Source organism: Cynara cardunculus, assembly GCF_001531365.2.
Source record: "Cynara cardunculus var. scolymus isolate 2C chromosome LG 8, CcrdV1, whole genome shotgun sequence".
Classification (NCBI taxonomy): domain Eukaryota; kingdom Viridiplantae; phylum Streptophyta; class Magnoliopsida; order Asterales; family Asteraceae; genus Cynara; species Cynara cardunculus.
Window position 1 is genome coordinate 23,665,016 of NC_037535.1, and position 17,893 is coordinate 23,682,908.

The 17,893-nt window shown below is 38.0% G+C and overlaps 3 protein-coding genes across 5 annotated transcripts; 1 reads left to right on the forward strand and 2 right to left on the reverse strand.

Moving 5' to 3' along the window:
* Positions 1 to 836: 836 nt before the first annotated feature.
* On the forward strand, positions 837 to 2,760 carry LOC112516344 (clathrin coat assembly protein AP180-like). Its single transcript, XM_025123355.1, has one exon. The coding sequence runs from the start codon at positions 994 to 996 to the stop codon at positions 2,758 to 2,760; it is 1,767 nt and encodes a 588-aa protein (XP_024979123.1). The 5' UTR covers positions 837 to 993.
* Positions 2,761 to 4,159: 1,399 nt separating this feature from the next.
* On the reverse strand, positions 4,160 to 11,679 carry LOC112516130 (DEAD-box ATP-dependent RNA helicase 10-like). 3 transcript variants are annotated; one of them, XM_025123149.1, is made up of 15 exons: positions 11,566 to 11,679; positions 10,122 to 10,421; positions 8,718 to 8,858; positions 8,478 to 8,601; positions 8,297 to 8,366; positions 7,915 to 7,977; positions 7,412 to 7,486; positions 7,152 to 7,271; positions 6,455 to 6,496; positions 6,304 to 6,378; positions 5,829 to 5,975; positions 5,619 to 5,756; positions 5,308 to 5,419; positions 4,545 to 4,633; positions 4,160 to 4,463 (listed from the first exon to the last, which is right to left on the reverse strand). In XM_025123149.1, the coding sequence occupies exons 3-15, from the start codon at positions 8,848 to 8,850 to the stop codon at positions 4,356 to 4,358; spliced, it is 1,296 nt and encodes a 431-aa protein (XP_024978917.1). In that variant the 5' UTR covers positions 8,851 to 8,858; positions 10,122 to 10,421; positions 11,566 to 11,679; the 3' UTR covers positions 4,160 to 4,355. The 3 variants fall into 3 exon arrangements, with proteins under 3 accessions (XP_024978917.1, XP_024978916.1, XP_024978914.1); XM_025123148.1 differs by having other exon boundaries at positions 10,122 to 10,441; XM_025123146.1 differs by lacking the exon at positions 10,122 to 10,421.
* Positions 11,680 to 14,938: 3,259 nt separating this feature from the next.
* LOC112517099 (60S ribosomal protein L7-4-like) lies at positions 14,939 to 17,893 on the reverse strand. Its single transcript, XM_025124421.1, has 7 exons — positions 17,830 to 17,893; positions 17,263 to 17,454; positions 17,041 to 17,138; positions 16,883 to 16,940; positions 16,116 to 16,195; positions 15,933 to 16,035; positions 14,939 to 15,309 (listed from the first exon to the last, which is right to left on the reverse strand). The coding sequence occupies exons 2-7, from the start codon at positions 17,443 to 17,445 to the stop codon at positions 15,094 to 15,096; spliced, it is 738 nt and encodes a 245-aa protein (XP_024980189.1). The 5' UTR covers positions 17,446 to 17,454; positions 17,830 to 17,893; the 3' UTR covers positions 14,939 to 15,093.

Genomic DNA, 17,893 nt, shown 5'->3' on the forward strand with positions numbered 1-17,893 from the left:
GAAGATAGATGAAAGATTTGGAGACAGAAGATACCTGATGGAGGCGAGCGGCGAAGCTGTGGAAGGCGACCGACGATGGAGACGGTGGTGGTCACCGGCAATGGAGACGGTGGTGGTCACCGGCGACGGAGACTCGGGAGGTGACAACCGGCCGACCTGGGGAAGGGGACGAGACTCGTGAAGGCGACGTTAAGAGAGAATGGGACGGCTGGAAGAGTGGTGTGGAGGGGTAAGAAGGGAACAAATGCAATCTGAATGGTTTAGTGAAGCTATGGATGCAAAATGGTTAAGAGGTTATTGTAACTATTAAGATGGTTGTTTTTTTTTGCCAAACAGACCTTACCTCTTACCGATTAAGAGGTTGGCTCTTAATGTCACCATTAAGAGCCAAACAAACAACCCCTTAGGGATTTTTTGGGATGGGCTTATGCATAAACTCCTTGTACCCTGTGTAATAGAATTTGTTTTTAAGACTTAAAGCATCAAAAGATTGTACTTTTGTTTTTAAGACTTTTATGAAATCTGGTTTATAAGATAGTATAGATAGGAATAGGAATAGCATCTTGTAAAAATCTTTCTTTTTTTACTTTTTATAGGTCCCACTTGGTTTTTTAAGCATTAATAACAATTATAAAATCACAAAAAGTTAAATAAAAAACCAGAAAAACGTCATAGCTTATGGTAAAAATAAAAACCAATATTCTTGTCAAAAATCTAAAGAAGATAAGTTTCTTATAAGAAAGGTGAATTTATAAATGATGTTGAAATCCCGAAAGAAGTCCTAAAAATTCTTAAAGGTCACGAGAGAATCAAGGAATAACCACTAACCTCCAAAAACATTTATGCACACATCCACCCTCTTCACACCTCCATTTCTCCACTCTCCAAATTCTCCTGCAACCTCCTCCATTTCTCCCCCAAATCCTGCAATTCAAGAAATCTTGTTAAAAGGATTACCCTAAATCTCTTCCCATCAAAAAGGGATCATCAATTATGCCAAGCAGGTTGCAGAAAGCCATTGGAGCAGTGAAAGATCAAACCAGCATTCATCTAGCCAAAATCAACAACCATACTTCATCCCATCTCCAGGTTGCTGTCCTTAAAGCCACCACACACGACGATTCCCCCGTCGATCAGCGCTACGTCTATCAAATTCTTCACTTGATCGCCTCCGACAAGATCTATGCAGCCGCCTGTGCTCGAGCCATTGCCAAAAGGATCACTCGAACCCGTAATTGGGTCGTTGCCCTCAAGTCGTTGATGCTTGTGCTACAAATCTTTGAAGATGGTGATCCTTACTTTCCTAGAGAACTTCTTCATGCAACCAAAAGGGGTTCTAGGCTTTTGAATCTCTCGGATTTCTGTCATGATTCGAGTTCGAATTGGGATTACACCGCATTCGTTCGGACGTTTGGCTTGTATCTGGACGAGCGGTTGGATTGTTTTCTAACGGGAAAGCTTCAAAGGAGATATACGTATAATGAGAGAGAAGGTTCTCGTAGCTTTCGAGGACGGACTAATGAATCCTTTCGTGAGATGAAACCTTTGATGCTGGTTGATAGGATTGTTCATCGGCAGCGACTGCTCGGACGAGCAGTCGCTACACGACCAACCGGTGGAGCGAAAGATCACTGGTTGGTTAAGATAGCGTTGTATGCGGTTGTTAGGGAGAGTTTTGATTTGTACAAAGATATTTCGGACGGGTTGGCTCTTCTGCTCGATAACTTTTTCCATTTGCCAGACGAAGCTTGTGTTGGAGCCTTTCGGATTTGCGTAAAGGCTGCAAAGCAGTTCAAAGAACTCGACAAGTTCTATTCCACGTGTAAAACCATCAGTATCGGGAGAAATTTGGTGTACCCGACTGTCCAGACCATATCGGGAGAGTTGATTGAAACCCTCGAAGAGTTTTTGAACGAGAAATCATTTTTCCCGTTGCAAACACGGATTCCCAGCAAGCTGTTGGTTCTCCCGGGGAACGGATTGTCATCAAGACGCCACAAAAGTCATGGAGAAAAATCCCAGTTCTCAGGGTTCAGTTCGTCTACAGAGAGGATTTCGGATCAAACTTCTGAATCTGAGTCGGAGAGCAAATCTGGAGAGGATTTGAACACTACCACAAACACGAGCACAAACTCGATGGTCGACCTTCTTTCACTGGATGATTGGCCAGCTAACGATGTACCAAATTTGAGCATGGCAAATTCCCGTTCTGGTAACGGCTGGGAGTTGATTCTACCCGAGAATGTAACGCCATCATCACATACTGAATTTGACGGTCTTGAAGCTTCCGGAAATCAGCATAAAGAACCTCATTCCGGTGACGGTTGGGAGCTTATCCTACCACAGACACCAACCCAGTATCAAACAGACATTTCGTCGAACACCTTTCATGCATCTCCTACAACCGCATTTCTTCAGCCTCAACTTCCACCCATAAATCATTACAACCCGTTTTTACAAGATCCACAGGACATTCCAGCGACCAACTCCAATTCGGCATCAGGTTTTGAAGCAAGTTTTCCGGGAAATGGTCCCTACTTAAGAAGCACAAATTCTCCGGCAACCATACCTGCATATTGGGAAGGAAATCAAACAGAAGTAGTGAATGACCCTTTCACAGTAAACAACCCCTTCGCACAGGATACGAGAAACAGAGATCCGTGTAATGGCATGGCGAATCAACAAAATTTGATACAGCAGCACCAGCTATGGCTGCAAAACCAGGAGAAAATCATAGCTAGACATACAGTAAGCGTTTGATGTTCTCCATGGAATTAAAAAGAAAATATATCTTTTTAACATACCTGGACAATAACAATTGTTAATCTGGTGTTCATAATAAACCAAATAGAAATCTAACAAGCAATAGGTTCTCCCATGGCAACTTCAGCCATTTCTTCGATCTACATCCACGTTTATCGTAGAATCCATACTTCAAATCAGTACTCCGTGAATTGGACAATACATTTGATACAAACGCATATAACCTAACTTCTCGACGCTCATCTTCTATAAAAAGAGCACGCAAAGTAAAATCGAGATACGAGGTCGGAACTATCCTAACTGGATTTTTCAATCGTAACCAACAGAAACATGCCACAATATGCATGTAACTTTTCAAATGCTTTCAACATCATTCATAGGTAAGACAAATAGGTTTGTTATGAGTGTATGTGATCAAACAACTATTAGCAATATAAAAATTCATGCGATAGAAATCGAAGAACATCCGGACTAGGTTTAGCGTTCACAGAACCTTCTCTATCGGAAGTGCCACCGGCGACGAAGATGGAGGCTCTGATGTCAAATAGAGGTGCTCGTTTTTCGGTTATAACCAGTCCCGGTCCTCCCATGGCGTCTCTGTAACCGCTCCCGGTCCTTAGGTCGGGCCCTTAACCGGTGTTTCGGGTTTCAGCTGACCTATTGGAAGCCCACCGGCGACGAAGGGTTGGTAGGACTAGAACCCAAGCATTTTAATTTTGTAGGACATGTGAATGTGTGGGCTTATATAGGTTGCTTTTGGGATGAAAACTCAACCCAAACGTTATGAAAAATCTCAAATCTAAATTGCAATCGAATCCAACCCAAATTGTATGAATTAAGTGTCGTTTACTAATCGCTATTTCGGAAAGCGCTTACCAAGTCACTTTACTTTACCGGATGAATACGACAAGGACTAAGAATCTTACCCGGTAAGAGCGATTAGCAAGAATCGAGAGTCTTACCCGGTAAGTGAAGAACGACCGCTCTTACCATGGTTAGCGCTTACCGGAATAAATTGTTGCATACAATGCGTTTTAATAAATAAAATCTTACCCGGTAAGTAAACTATAATGTTGAATTTTACCGATAAGTGTTTAGGTAGACGGCTCCTTAGTCTAATACTTTAATACGTTATGTTATTTTCAATATTCATAAATCTTAAGATTATCATAAACTCATGTATTAGTAATAAAGGATAAATATTGTATAAGAAGCAAAATTAAGGTAAGAAGCGTAATAAATGATTTGGACCCTTGATCACTTTTAATCTTAAACTCACCTTTGATATAGGGATTGATCCGATGCATCTCGTCCTAATGAGCATCCAAGAGTAGAGATCATTTTGTAAGCTTCTCACCTTAACTCTCAACACTAATAATAAATAATGCAAATATACCAAGAAACCAAAAACAATACAAATAGAAAGGTGTGTATACTTTAAAAAACCTACTTGTAGCTTCAAAATTAATACACATCACTATAATTAACATCATCTGTGATGACTCTAATGCTGAAAGATGTATCCTATGGGCATCTTACCATTCACCTCAAACACATAAATGAAGCCAAAATTGTGATTTTTATCTCTCTATCTAACGTCGTTTTGACGACGACTTTTTGTTCTTCGTGTGGGATTTTTCAACGTCTCCCTCATCGTCATCCCCTCTTCTCCTCTTCCCACCACCCGTTTCCTTTATTTTCTACACGAATCGCAATCAAAGAATTAACTCTAGAAAAGGCACTAAACACCCATCCGTCGTTTAAAAAAGATTTAAGCATACCATCAGAGATAGCCGTTTAGCCTCTGTCACCCGCTCCAACAGCAACAAAACTTCTGCTTCTTCAGCTGGAAACTCAGGCAACTTCTTACCTGAAATATGTGGGAACCCCATCAACTTACTCTCCAAAAGATCCCATCAGATTACTCTTCGAAAGATCCTTTATAAAGAGGGTGATGCGGGACTCCAACACGCCCCCTTAGCCAGAGGCTTGATTGATTGTGTTGGGTCCCTTGAGATGCTAAACACCGACTCTGATACCATGTTAGGATATGTGAAACCCATTGAGATTAGTCTTCAAAAAAGCCTTATAAAGAGGGGGGGCCAACGTATATCGAGGTTAGATGGACAAAGTCTAGCAGATGTGGAACTCCAACATATATATATATATATATATATATATATATATATATAGAGAGAGAGAGAGAGAGAGAGAGTGTGTGTGTGTGTGTGTGTGTAAGGTTAAGGGAAAAACCCCCAAAAAAAATAAAAAAATAAAAAACACCCTCATAATCGTTCGTCTGTACAGTATGCACACGTGCATACAAGTAATTGAAAATGTTTCTTGGTTTCTATGCATGTGTGAATGTTATGCACAAGTGCATACCGGAAAAATTACTTATAAATTACTTGTATACACATGTGCATACCATACAAATGAATAGTTACTAGGGTGTTCACCATTTTTTCGTTTTTTGCGGTTTTACCCTGAACCCGACCCTATGTATATAAGATACATATACATATAGTATAGTAATCATCATACCAATTAGTTTCTCTATCTGGATATACCACTCCAGCTCATACTGATTCACTAACGAGATGGCAACCCCAGATCGTCCTGCACGTGCAGTTCTTCCAACTCGATGAATATAGTCCTGAAATCCCATATCATAATTCAACAAACGCTCCAAATATCACCACACTAAACCAAACCAAACAAACCCAATATGTCCCAACCGGAGATGGGATCTTGGGGGTGGGATGTAAATAGACCTGACCTCTACCTCCAAAGGTAGATTTCCATGAAGACACCCGGATTTTGCGAGTGTGCAAAAAGAAAGAATAAATCTTCACCTTTGAGTTTGTGGGAATATCGTAATTTATGACCATATCAACCGACGGAATATCTAGTCCTCTACTAGCCACATCGGTACAGATTAGAATATTACATTCTCCAGCCTTGAATTTGTTCAATGCACCAAGCCTTTTTGCCTAATTTGATAACTTACAGAAAGTTAGAACTAAAGGATTAATAAAGAAAGCTTAGACAAGTCAAAATCATACCTGAGTCATTTGACCAGAAATCGGGATTGCCCGTAGACCAAGGTTCCGCAACATCAAAGCCAAAAGACGGGTGGCTTCACAAGTTCGAGTGAAAACCATCGATGTACTTCCAGACTTTTCGATCAAGATATATACAAGATAACAGTCCTGTTAATACAAAATGATTTAAATTTTAGAACACTGATATATACACACACACACACACAGAGATGGAGAGAGTTTCAAACAAAAGCCGAGAACTGTAACCAAGAGAACACGAAAACTGCCAAATCACGTGCAAAATCACATAAGATTTACACAAACGGTCAACAAAAGGTGTGCAGGCGACGTGACCCATGACCCAAAGTTGCATGAATCACATGTGATTCGACCGTATTCTTATTCTCTTATTTAGTTACTGTTTTCGTATGAACCAAACTCTCTCTCTATATATATATTATATATATGTTTCTGTTCCAATTCCAGGTTACAGGACCTTGTGTTTGGCAGGAACAAAACGAAACTGCTGTTTCAAGGTGTCAACGGTGGAATATTTAGACGCTGCTTCGATCTGAAAGAGATAAGAAAAATGGATTACCATCAAATGTTCAGAAACCAAGCAATTTGTAAAAGGTTTATATTGTTACCTTTACAGGATTTCTTAGACAAGCTCTCTGCAGCTTTTGCACCTGCAATGATGATAGAAATTGCAACGTTATACACTTCTCTCGCTCGAAAAATCTTTTCTTACATAGTTTCTTTACATATTTATTTAACTCTAGAGGAGAACCTGCTAAGATCCTCGAACTATATCGATACTCTATCCATCAAACTTGCAATACATTCATTTATGAAATGTCCCATGAAGATTGCAACAACTCTTCTCTTGATAAATTGCCAAGTCTTATTTACAAGTTTGCCCATTCGTCACCATCACGAATTGAGACCATTGACTTTGGTTGATAATCCTGTTGGTTGATGAGCTAGCTAATAAACTAGTAACGTTTAATAGCTGATAAGCTAAATGACAACGTAAAATGACATAAAAAGACACGTTTGAAAAATTAAATGAAAAAGTATTAGGGGTATAACTGGAAGAAAAGAGGGTGCAAAAAAGCCCATGAAGCTTATTGAAGTAGTTTTTCAAAAAGCTAGCTTATGGGAAAACCAAAGTGACTTTTTCAATAAGCTCAAAAAATAAGCTAGCTTATGGTTGCCAAACATGGCCATACAGGAACTTTGCTCGCAAGGACGAACTATTTAGAAGACGTTGATTATAACAATATTAACAAACAAACTTCACCACAAACACGGTTTGAAATGCAACAGTAACAGCATCCATACCTTCTTAGTCATTGTAGCAGAGAATAAGTATGTCCTCCGTTCACGAGGAATCGCATTTAATATTTCATCTAACGACTTCTCAAAGTCCTCATTTAGCAACCTGTCTGCCTCATCCAATACCTGAAAAACAAGCATGTGAAGTAGGAGATTGATTCATCTTATAAAAAACTAACCCAACATAATCACTGAAAGCAAAGAATATTGCGTCTTTGTGAAATGCAGAAATTAAAATAAGTTCCCAAAAAATGTCAAGTTCTTACCAAGTACTTTATAGTACGAAGAGAAAACCCTTTAGTATTGGATAAATGATCCACGAGACGTCCAGGTGTTGCAACCTGCATCAAGAAGAAATCATATAAGATGCCTTTCGAATCATTATATAATCGTTTGACAACACAAACTGGCGTTTGATGAACAAGTAACCAACTTAATATCTAATATAGAAGATTGAGGGCCTGTTTGTTAGCAGCTTAATGAGCTTAATGAGCTTAATGGGACTCGTAGCTTATTCGCTCAGCTATACATGATTCTCTGGTAGTGGCTTATTCAGTAAGATTCTAGGGGGAAAGCTTTATGCAGAAAGCCAATCCTCTTCCGAACCTGCCTTTCCCAATTAAAAAACAAGCTCTTCCCATCTATGGAAAAACCCTTCCAAACAAAACACTTCCAATCTATACAAACAGATTAATCCACACAAACAACTTTATCCTTACAGGACTTAATGGAAAACCAAACAATAAAGATCATGGAGAAGTAAGCTTACAATAATGTGTGGCCGCTTTCCAAGAGCAATGCTTTGTTGTACCTGATCCACCCCTCCAACAAGCTGCAAAATTGAAGTCAAGGTTAAAAAAGGATTCATAAATCTTAATCATTAAGATGATATCCATATCGTCTACATCATTCATTAGGTTATCACCTAATCATACAAGTTCGTCTTTCATAATTCTATTTTTTCATGTATCCCGATCTCCCTATAATTTATCATCTACCCACTTCAATTTAGCCATCTACTCCATCCGTCCCAAAATAAGTGACCACAATGAAGTTAGAAGTGTGTAATTATTACATTTTTCAATTAACTAAATTACAATTTTATCCTTAATAATAGAGAGTAATGAATTTATCCATCTCCAAAAGCTCACCACTGCGGACTTCACGCCAATGCTAGATCCCAACGCTTCAAACTGCTCCGCAATCTGAATTGCAAGTTCCCTACAAAGAATTGAAGACCACGGAAGAAATATGAAGCACAAAATCCATTAAATTTGCCGAACAACTTTCCAAAACCATCGAAGACATGAGGGTTTAGGATTTAGAACAGACCTTGTGGGAGAAAGCACACACGCAAAAAAGGCTTGTGGAGTTTCCAACAAAGCTTGGAGTATTGGGAGAGCAAAAGCTCCGGTTTTACCAGAACCAGTCTGTGCTAACCCAATCAAGTCCTTCCCTAAACGTTAAATGCAAACAACCGACATCAGCTAGACTGAAGATGAAAAATAACCAATATGAAGCCTATTAACATTATTTTAAATAAAATAAAAAACATGATTGAAAAGGCTAAACCTTCAAGTGCATGAGGAATGGCTTCGGCCTGTATTTTAGAAGGATTTTTCCAGCCAAGACTATCACATGCTTCGATCAACTGATCAACTACTCCTAGTTCTTTGAACGTCTTCGTTTCTTCTTTGTCTTCCATTCTTTAATCTGCACAAACAGGGACGTAAATGCTTCATGGTGGGTTTCCGCCAACCGGAACTCAAGTAAAGCTTCGTCCATATCAATTCAAGTAGGATATAAAAGAGTTTTGCATTGTGAAACGGGAAACAATAGCTCTGCCCCCTCTCTATCTATCCAAGGGATGGAAGGGCAGAGTCCTTTGGTGTCCCCCCCCCCCAGTCAAGAATTGGGGCATCTGCCTACCCGACTTCTTCTATCACCCCAGAAAGTAGTTCAATGGTAGCTGACAAATTTTGATTGATAAATTGCTTTAACCAAACAATAAGTTCAAAAATAGAAACCATACCCAACTGTTAAAGTTGTGCCCCATATCACTCATTGATCCCATTCCCACCCTACTGACCCAGCTTCCCAAATTTTTCATAAACCAATGAAACTTGCAGTAAATTTGATGAGTGCAAACAATCGCCACTTTTTAGAGACAAATATTTCAAATTGCTCTAACCAAATGAGTGCAATTTGAAATATTTGTCTTTAAGAACTAGCAATTGTTTGCATTCATCAAATTTAATGCAAATTTTATTGATCTTTGGAAAGTTTGGGAAGTTGGGTCAGGGAAGGAATGGATCAATGAGTAACATGGGCTACTTGGCTTAGGGGCTGTTTACCAAATTTTCTATTAAGTCCTGTATGGATAAATTTGTCTGGATAAATTTGGCTGTCTGGATAAATTTATGTTGCTGTTTACTTTTCTATCTGAATCAACAGTCTGAACAACAGAAATGACCAATTTACCCCTGAGGATTAACTATGGGCTGTTTAGTAAACTGTTGTTCATTTTTTAAGGACAAGAAACAACATAATGCACTGTCCACATACATATTCCAGCTTTGTAATTTGATACAAGAAACTTAAGAACAAATCAACATACTAGTAGCAAATCATCAGCAATATCGACCACATACATAGACCAGGTAGGGTTTTTCTAAAAGCAAATCAACAGCAATAGAGCACATACTAGAGCAGCAATATAGCAAAAATTGGAGATAAAGAGGAGAAGTAAAAATCGAGCACATAGTAGCAGAAAATCAGCAGCAATAGAGCAGCAATATAGCAACAATTGGAGATAAAGAGGAGAAGTAAAAATCGAGCACATAGTTGCAGAAAATCAGCAACAATCGAGCACCAATCGAGCAGCTAGGGTTTTTCTAAAAGCAAATAATCTATAGATAAAGAGGAGAAGAACCTGTCAATTGATGGAGAAGAGGGTCGTGAGTGATGGAGAAGAACCTGTCAATCGATGGAGAAGAGGGTCGTGAGTGATGGAGAAGAACCTGTCAATCGATGGAGAAGAGGGTCGTGAGCAATGGAGAAGAACCTGTCGATCGATGGAGGAGAAGAGGGCCGTGAGCGATGGAGAAGACTATCAATCGGTTGATCGATGGAGGAGAAGAGGGCCTGGATCGATGGAGAAGAGATGTGCGATTAGGGCTGTCGATCGATGGAGGAGAAGAGGCGGGGTGTTTCTTGGAGACGCAAGGGTAGGGCAGTCTTTTGGCCGGCTTAACCTGGACAACCTCTTTCTTTTATCTGGGCGAATAAGCTCATTTCTGAACGATTAAACCCGAAGTAAACACCTTAAAAAGTCTGTGCGAATAAGCCCATTTATCCGCTAAGCTCATTAAGCCACAAGTAAACAGGCCCTTAGAAAAACTCTCTTGCACAAGTGTAAGAGTTGCTACAGTTCCTATTTTTTAACTTATTGTTTCGATAAAGCAACTTACAAAGTATCAACAAAGATTTATGTTGCATTTTGATACAAACACATAATATAACGTTCAAAACATGTATATTTAACTTGTTGAACTTGTTATTACGTCTAAACAGTCATCTTCTATAAAAAACAGAACATACAAAATCCAGAACCGAAATCAAAACTATCCTAATTAGATTTCCAACGACAGAAACACTCCTTAATATGATCAGCATATAACCTTTCAAGTTTCAACTGTTTCGAATAAAAAGCATCAAACATCAAGGCCCACAGTATAGGGATGCTCACGGCTTGAGGGAATTTGAAAAACCCAGCCAAATGTGTGCGGTTTGAAAAATCCCAACCCAACCCAAACCAGACTGTACGGGTTCGTCGGGTTGGTACTTTGGGACATCAAGATATTCTACTATGTTTGCTACCTTAAATATGTTGTTTTCTATACCCATAATTCCTTTTTCATCATCAATCATTTGGTAAAGCTTATCCATACACCTTTCTTAATTCTTAAGTATATCACATTACACTACTTTTTCTCAATTTGCACATATATGTTCTATACAAGGAGTTATACAGAGATGGAAAAGAGATTGAAAATATATGTATATGAAGAGGTTATTTGATGTGTTATGGTGTAATTGTCTAATGTACATATTAACAATCGTATTAAATCCAAGAAATAATCGGTTCAAATGACCCTACCTTAAATTTCAGCCCAATACCTACGGTTTGAAGAGATCTTCCAACTCGATTAAACATCTGATTGGTTCCACCCTACCATACTATACTAAATAAGCAAAAATTTACTCCACCCTTAGAATATAGAGCAGTAGTATACTAAATTACTAATATTGCTGCATCAAACAACAATATTAGGGCAGATTCATGAAGCAGAAAGGGGGACGAGCAGCAGTATCATGAAACATCAAGCCCAACACTTAGAAAGAACAACTGTGTGCGTACCTATTGGTGGAGGAGATGGCGGGCGACAAACAGTAGAAGTAGAAGGGCGACGTTATGAAGCGATTCTGGTGTAGTAGCAGCGGCGGTAGGGCACAAAATACAAATCGCCAAATTGGAAGGGGGTGGTAACTAAAACTTGAAATGGCACCAACAGGTATTACGACCAAACGAGTGAACTACGATTTTCGTCCTTCTTATTTGTTATTTATAACTATTTTCGTTCTTGGTTTTTAAAAAGTGTTTTTTCGTTTATATGGTTATCAATTCATTTTGTTTTTCGTTCCAAACACTTACCCGCTAAATGCTTACTGGTATTTAACACTATCATTTATTTACTGTGTAAGATTTTAGTCCACGAAAACGGTATTATATGCAACAATTTACCCGGTAAACGTTTACCGTGGTAAGAGTCGTCGCCCTCACTTACCGGGCAAGACACTTGATCCTTATCTTGTTCTTATCGGGTAAGATTCTTGGTGTTCACTTATCTGAATAAGCATTTGGTAAATAGCCTCAGTTAGATTTCACCAGTTAACTAAAGGGTATTTTGGTCTTTTTACTGTGTTATTTAGTTTTTGTTAAAAAATAACATGTAGTATATTGTATTTATATTATATTCAGAACACATCAACTTAATTGATATGAAAATCCGCTCGAAATGGTGATTTTATACAAAGAGATTTGTTATCTATATATTTTGAGGACTCTATTATGAACTACCACTAGTCTGATAGTACATAGAGATATGTGGTTGAATCTAAACATTAATGCAAATATTGAAGTTCGAGAGGAATACCTTCAAAATATATGGTGGAACTTGTTATTATGAATTATATACCAAGAGGTATTGGTCCATTGGAATTTGTGTTTATGTCTCACCACAAGTCTTACACACATGTTACATTTCTTTACCTGTTGTTTTCAATGGTGTTAACTCAAAACCAAATCAAAGTCTTCAAATTCGTCATCTGAAGTTAGTCTTTCAAACTTGAAATCTTGCAACTTAAGATACTTGTCCATGTGGAATGCGATACTTGGTTCTTACCATTTTATTATTTGAAGACGATAGTGTTGACATGTGTATACTTGCATATATCATCACTTATGTAGTGTTTGGTACGCAGATTGGACTGGACTGGACGGGACGGGACAGAACAGGACTGGACGGGACTGGACTAATTGTCTGTCCCATGTTTGGTACGACTAGGACAGGACATGACAAAACTGTTAAAATGACCATATTACCCCTAAATGCTGTAGGGTTTACCACTAGGGAATGCTTATGCTTATCTGATCATTTCAGACATATTTATTAGCTAAAAATTGAGTTGCATTAGAACCAAATGCAACTTATGACAGAAATGTTGTACCAGGAAATGAAGGCAGGAAGCTTATGCTTATGCTTCATCTACCCAAACTGAGTTGCATTAGAACCAAATTTATCTTACATTTCATTATAACAAAAACATAATACCAAGAAATTTGTGTTATTAAGCCATTTGGTGAAGAAACAATTGCAGAGGAGGCGATAAACAGAAACAAAGCAAAATCGTGCGCAGCAAAAAAACGAGAGGGAGAAATCGAGAAATCAAACCGATTGCAGAGGAGGCGATGGAGGCCGGTGGAAAAAGCCGATGTGGAAGAGGCGATGTGGAGGAGGATGTGAAGAGGCTGTGGAAGAGACGATGACGAAGGGACGATGATGGAAGAGACGATGTGAAGAGGGGCTGTGCTAATTAGGTTTTCCAATTTGAAACAAGGGTAACATAGTCAAATCATATTTAGTACCATGTTGTTCCATCTTTTTTGGTGGAACAAAAACCATCAAGTTTTGTCCCATGAAATTTAAAAATAGTCTCATCTTGTCTCATGTATTTTTTGTCCATGACATACCAAACATGGGACTATTTTTTTTTCCCGTCCCGTCACGTCTCATATAGTCTGCATATCAAACGCACCCTTAGTGTTGTAGAAATACAATATCTAGTCCCCATAACTCTTATCAAGCATTTTTAATAAATGACCCCTTAGTAGCGAATCTACTTCTAAAGTGTCGCATTTGGTTAACTAATTTTTTTGGGGGATACTTTGTTATTGACATGTTTGTTATTTTGAAGAAAATAAGAGTGGATTGTTAAGTAAACATTTAATTCTAAGGGCAAAATGCAGGAAATAGCAACCTATTTTTATAAAATTTCTTATTATAGCATTCTACTTTCAATTTTTCTTATTACAACAATGTACTTTCAAAATATTTTTTATTAGGGCATCTTACTTTCAAAAATTTACTCGTTATAGCATTGAGTAACCTTTTAAATTAAATTTACTCATTATATCATGTTTCTTTGCCACCTCATCATCCACGTAGGCTGTCAACATATACGATAGTGCTGACATGACATTTCTTATTATAGCATTATACTTTCAAAATTACTTTATTATAACATCACCAATTTCTATTACAACATTGTATTTTTCATTTTAATATTTTTATCATTTAAAATTGTAAATTTAATAATAATAAAAAATTACCCGAGAGAGAGAGAGAAAGAGAATTTTTCTCTGTCATAATTAAGAATAAAATAAGAATATAGACATTTACTTTGGAAATAAAAGCAAATAATCATTTCATAACAACATATAGTTCATCTAATCTTAGCCGACCACACGAGGATATTAGGCACAAAATCAAAGTAACTCAATAAATGATAGACCTACGAGCATTGACGTTCTCCATTCGGTTACCAAATACTAACCAGGTACGTATTTACTAAAAAAAGTTTATCACTAGAAGACCACTGGAAGACACCGGGACCAAAGCATGTTAACCTTTCGCCCCTTACTGAAAAGGGGCAATTAACATTGCACAACTGATAGACTACTTAAGATTCAATTTTTTCTTTTTCTCTTAATTCACGGAAGAGATCGCAAATCTCATCCTCTAAAAAGGTCCCTATATTGATATATCAAGGGCCCTCCCACCGTCGTTTCAGTCACGCTTCAAGACAACAGTTTTGCTCAGCGTCTCCTACCGGGATCGAGTTCTGAACCTAAAATGCAACTATCATGTTTCGGGGCAAGGCCCCGACCGATTCAACCGACTTTTGCTTTTGGATAACAAGAATGCGAGCTTCTCTGCTTTGATCTTTCACTTACCTTATCAGACAACATTCTTAGCCATCAGAGCGCGTTTTTACCCGGCAAGAATCTTCTATCTCGCTTACCAAGAAAGATTCTCGATCTCGCTACGCCTGCAAGTGAAAGATTCTCGATCTCGCCATGCCTGCAAAACAACCATTCTCAATCTGACATTAAAAGTGGTGTTCAAGCCGACCAAATAAACTAAAACAAGCAACACCACAAAACAGCATTTGCAAGTCAAAAAACTACAGTAGTAGATTATAAAAAAAGACCATTCTAAATGATGTTACATTCTTTCATGGCTTAAAAGATGCAAGTGTTCAGCTCTCAAAGATCAAAAAAACAAAAGTAAACAATCTATTAATCCCTTTCAAAACCGCGAGCTAATTAATTCATCCTCCTGATTAACTCGTTGATGAAATCCTCACGGTTGCCGGCATCTCCGCCTTCAACGTAATGGTTTCGTTTCTTCTTTAGACCACCCAAAGGTGCCTTCAGCTTGAATGGCCACAGGAAGTTGTTTGCTTCTTTAAAATGAGGACCGGCAGTCAATATCTCATGAATAAGATCTTCAACGCAGATTATGCCGAATTTTCCGAGCCCCTGTTGTCCCAAAAGCCCATATTCCATTATGACTGTATATTTCCAGGATTTCATATATACTTGCATACACACACACACACACATATATATATAGAGAGAGAGAGAGAGAGAGTCCCCTTCTTTTACAAACCTAATAATTCGTAGAAACTTACAAACCAACTTTCATTTGTTGTTTCATAAAATGAAGTGTTGCTTCATATGTGAAACATTCAAGACCGTCTTTTTATCCACACGTAATAATTTTTAACGTTTCACATATGACAACACTTCATAAACACTCCATTTTCACACATGTTATTGTAAGTTCGTATAGTTTATTGGGTTTGTAAATGATTGTCTCGGGGGAAGATCAAACGAGAACAGAGTCGGAAAATGAAAACACGAAAACGTCCAAATTACATGTGACTTTGCACTGAAATCACATTGGATCAACAGAAGCGGTGAGCGGTCAACTTGGCCCGTGACCTCAGGTCGAGACCAAAATCGCATGAATTATGTGTGCTTTTACATGTGATTCTGGTGTACTATCACAGTAATTTCGCCATTCTCAGTGTTCTTTTATTTGTTCTCGTTTGAACCCGATTTTGTGTGTACATATACAACTGCTAGAACCGAAGACAAACCTGTTCAACAATTGAATTGTCAGTTAACGGAATTCTTTGCTTGTTAAGTTTGCCATACCCTCTCTTGTAAATCAACTCTTTGACGCTCTTCAAATTGGGATACCTGATAAGAATTAACGTAATTCAACTCTTCAAATGGGATAACATTAAAGACTCGAAATCTATTTCACATGTAAAACTTACCCGTAGGTAACATATGGCTCGACCCTGTGTAGCATGTTCAATGTGGCTTTATTGACTTTCAAGAACACACCGTTGAAAATCTGGTTTGACAAAATATAAGTATAAGCACACAAACAATAAAAGAAATATTTTGTTCTATGAGCTGATAACAACATTGGGATCGGGCTAGCAGATTCACTGGGCCACTTGAAAACCTCTAAGATAAACAACCCAAGGGTTGGACTAGCATATTCATGGGGTCACTTAGTATGTCATTAAGCTTTACATCTCATGTTCGAATCCGTTCATGTGCTGTCAATTCCTGGGTAGGCCAAATTAACATTTTCATTCAAGTAGATTTCTGATTATGGTGTTGTAGATGGGCATGAACCGCTAATCCCAAAAGCAAAATATTCTCTTTCGACATGGCAATTCACCATCATGATTCAATTTTATGCTAAACAAATCAACCAAAAGATTGAATGCCAAAAATATACTATCCCCACATAATTTTATTGATAAATTTCTTTCACGATCTCTACTTTTTACATAAAATAACTTCAAAATGAAGCTTTTCATCAAACTGTATAATAACCATCGTTTTTCACGAAAGATCACATTCTAAGAAGCAACTTTAAACAAACACTAAACCCACATGTTCATGTTCTTAAAATCATATGTGATAATAAGACCCAAAGACAGTACATGGAGATCATACATGATAGATACAAAATGATGTTTAAACGAAAGCAGAAAACAAGATTCCGAATCAGGGTATCGCAAATCACCTGTCTCAAACGCAAAAGTTGCAAAATCTTCTTTGACTTTGGGTCCATTGCATTGATACTAGACATTTCAAAATCGAAGAACGATTATTCTCCAGCTATAATTTGCAAAAATGACACAAATCACAATTGTGAAAATATAAAAAGACAACAAATCATACCCACGAATACGAATAATGAACAACATCTTGGCTTCAGGGTTCACATAAAATCCCCCTCTCAACCTTGCCTCACGCTTCAACTGAATCAACTCCCTTTCCTGCATTAATGAATTTTGATACATGTCAGTTTACTAAAAGCAATCAACACAACTCAGACCTATGATTATAAAAATGTAACGAACTTGAATAAAAATAAACGATGATATGAAATATCGTAGAGACCTGAGCCTCATACTCCTTGCTGTACTGCTTGGCCCTGTTAAAGATCAGCTTCCTGTTAGCAGCACTCTTCTTCTTAGACTCTTCAGCCTCTTGCTTCTTTGCCAGAGCCCATTCTTCGTTTCTCTTTTGCTTCTTCAATACAGACTCTGGAACAATAGGTCCTCCCTTGGCAACATCAGCCATTTCTTCGATCTACATCCACGATTATTGTAAAACCAAAAGTTCAATTCATTACACCATAAACACTCCTATTTTACATGTTGTAGATTGATAAATCACATAATATAAGGTTGAAAACACGTATATTTAGCACAGAACCCGCCAATACTTCTAACAGCATCCTCTATTGAAAAAAAAATACAAAATCGGAACAATCCTAATTCGATTTTCAGTTCATAAGCGGCAGAAACACGCCTTAATTTGATCGACATAAACCCTTTTCTATGCTTTCATAGGTAAGCAAATCAATGAATTACGAGTGTTTGTTATTCATGTGATCAAACAACAATTAAAAATGCAGAATAGAGGAACAAGAACACAACGGCGACTCGGTTTACAAAAGCTTACCTGTTGGAAGCCCACCGGCGACGAAGGGTGTGTGTCCAGGTAGACGATGAAGCTCGGAGGCCAA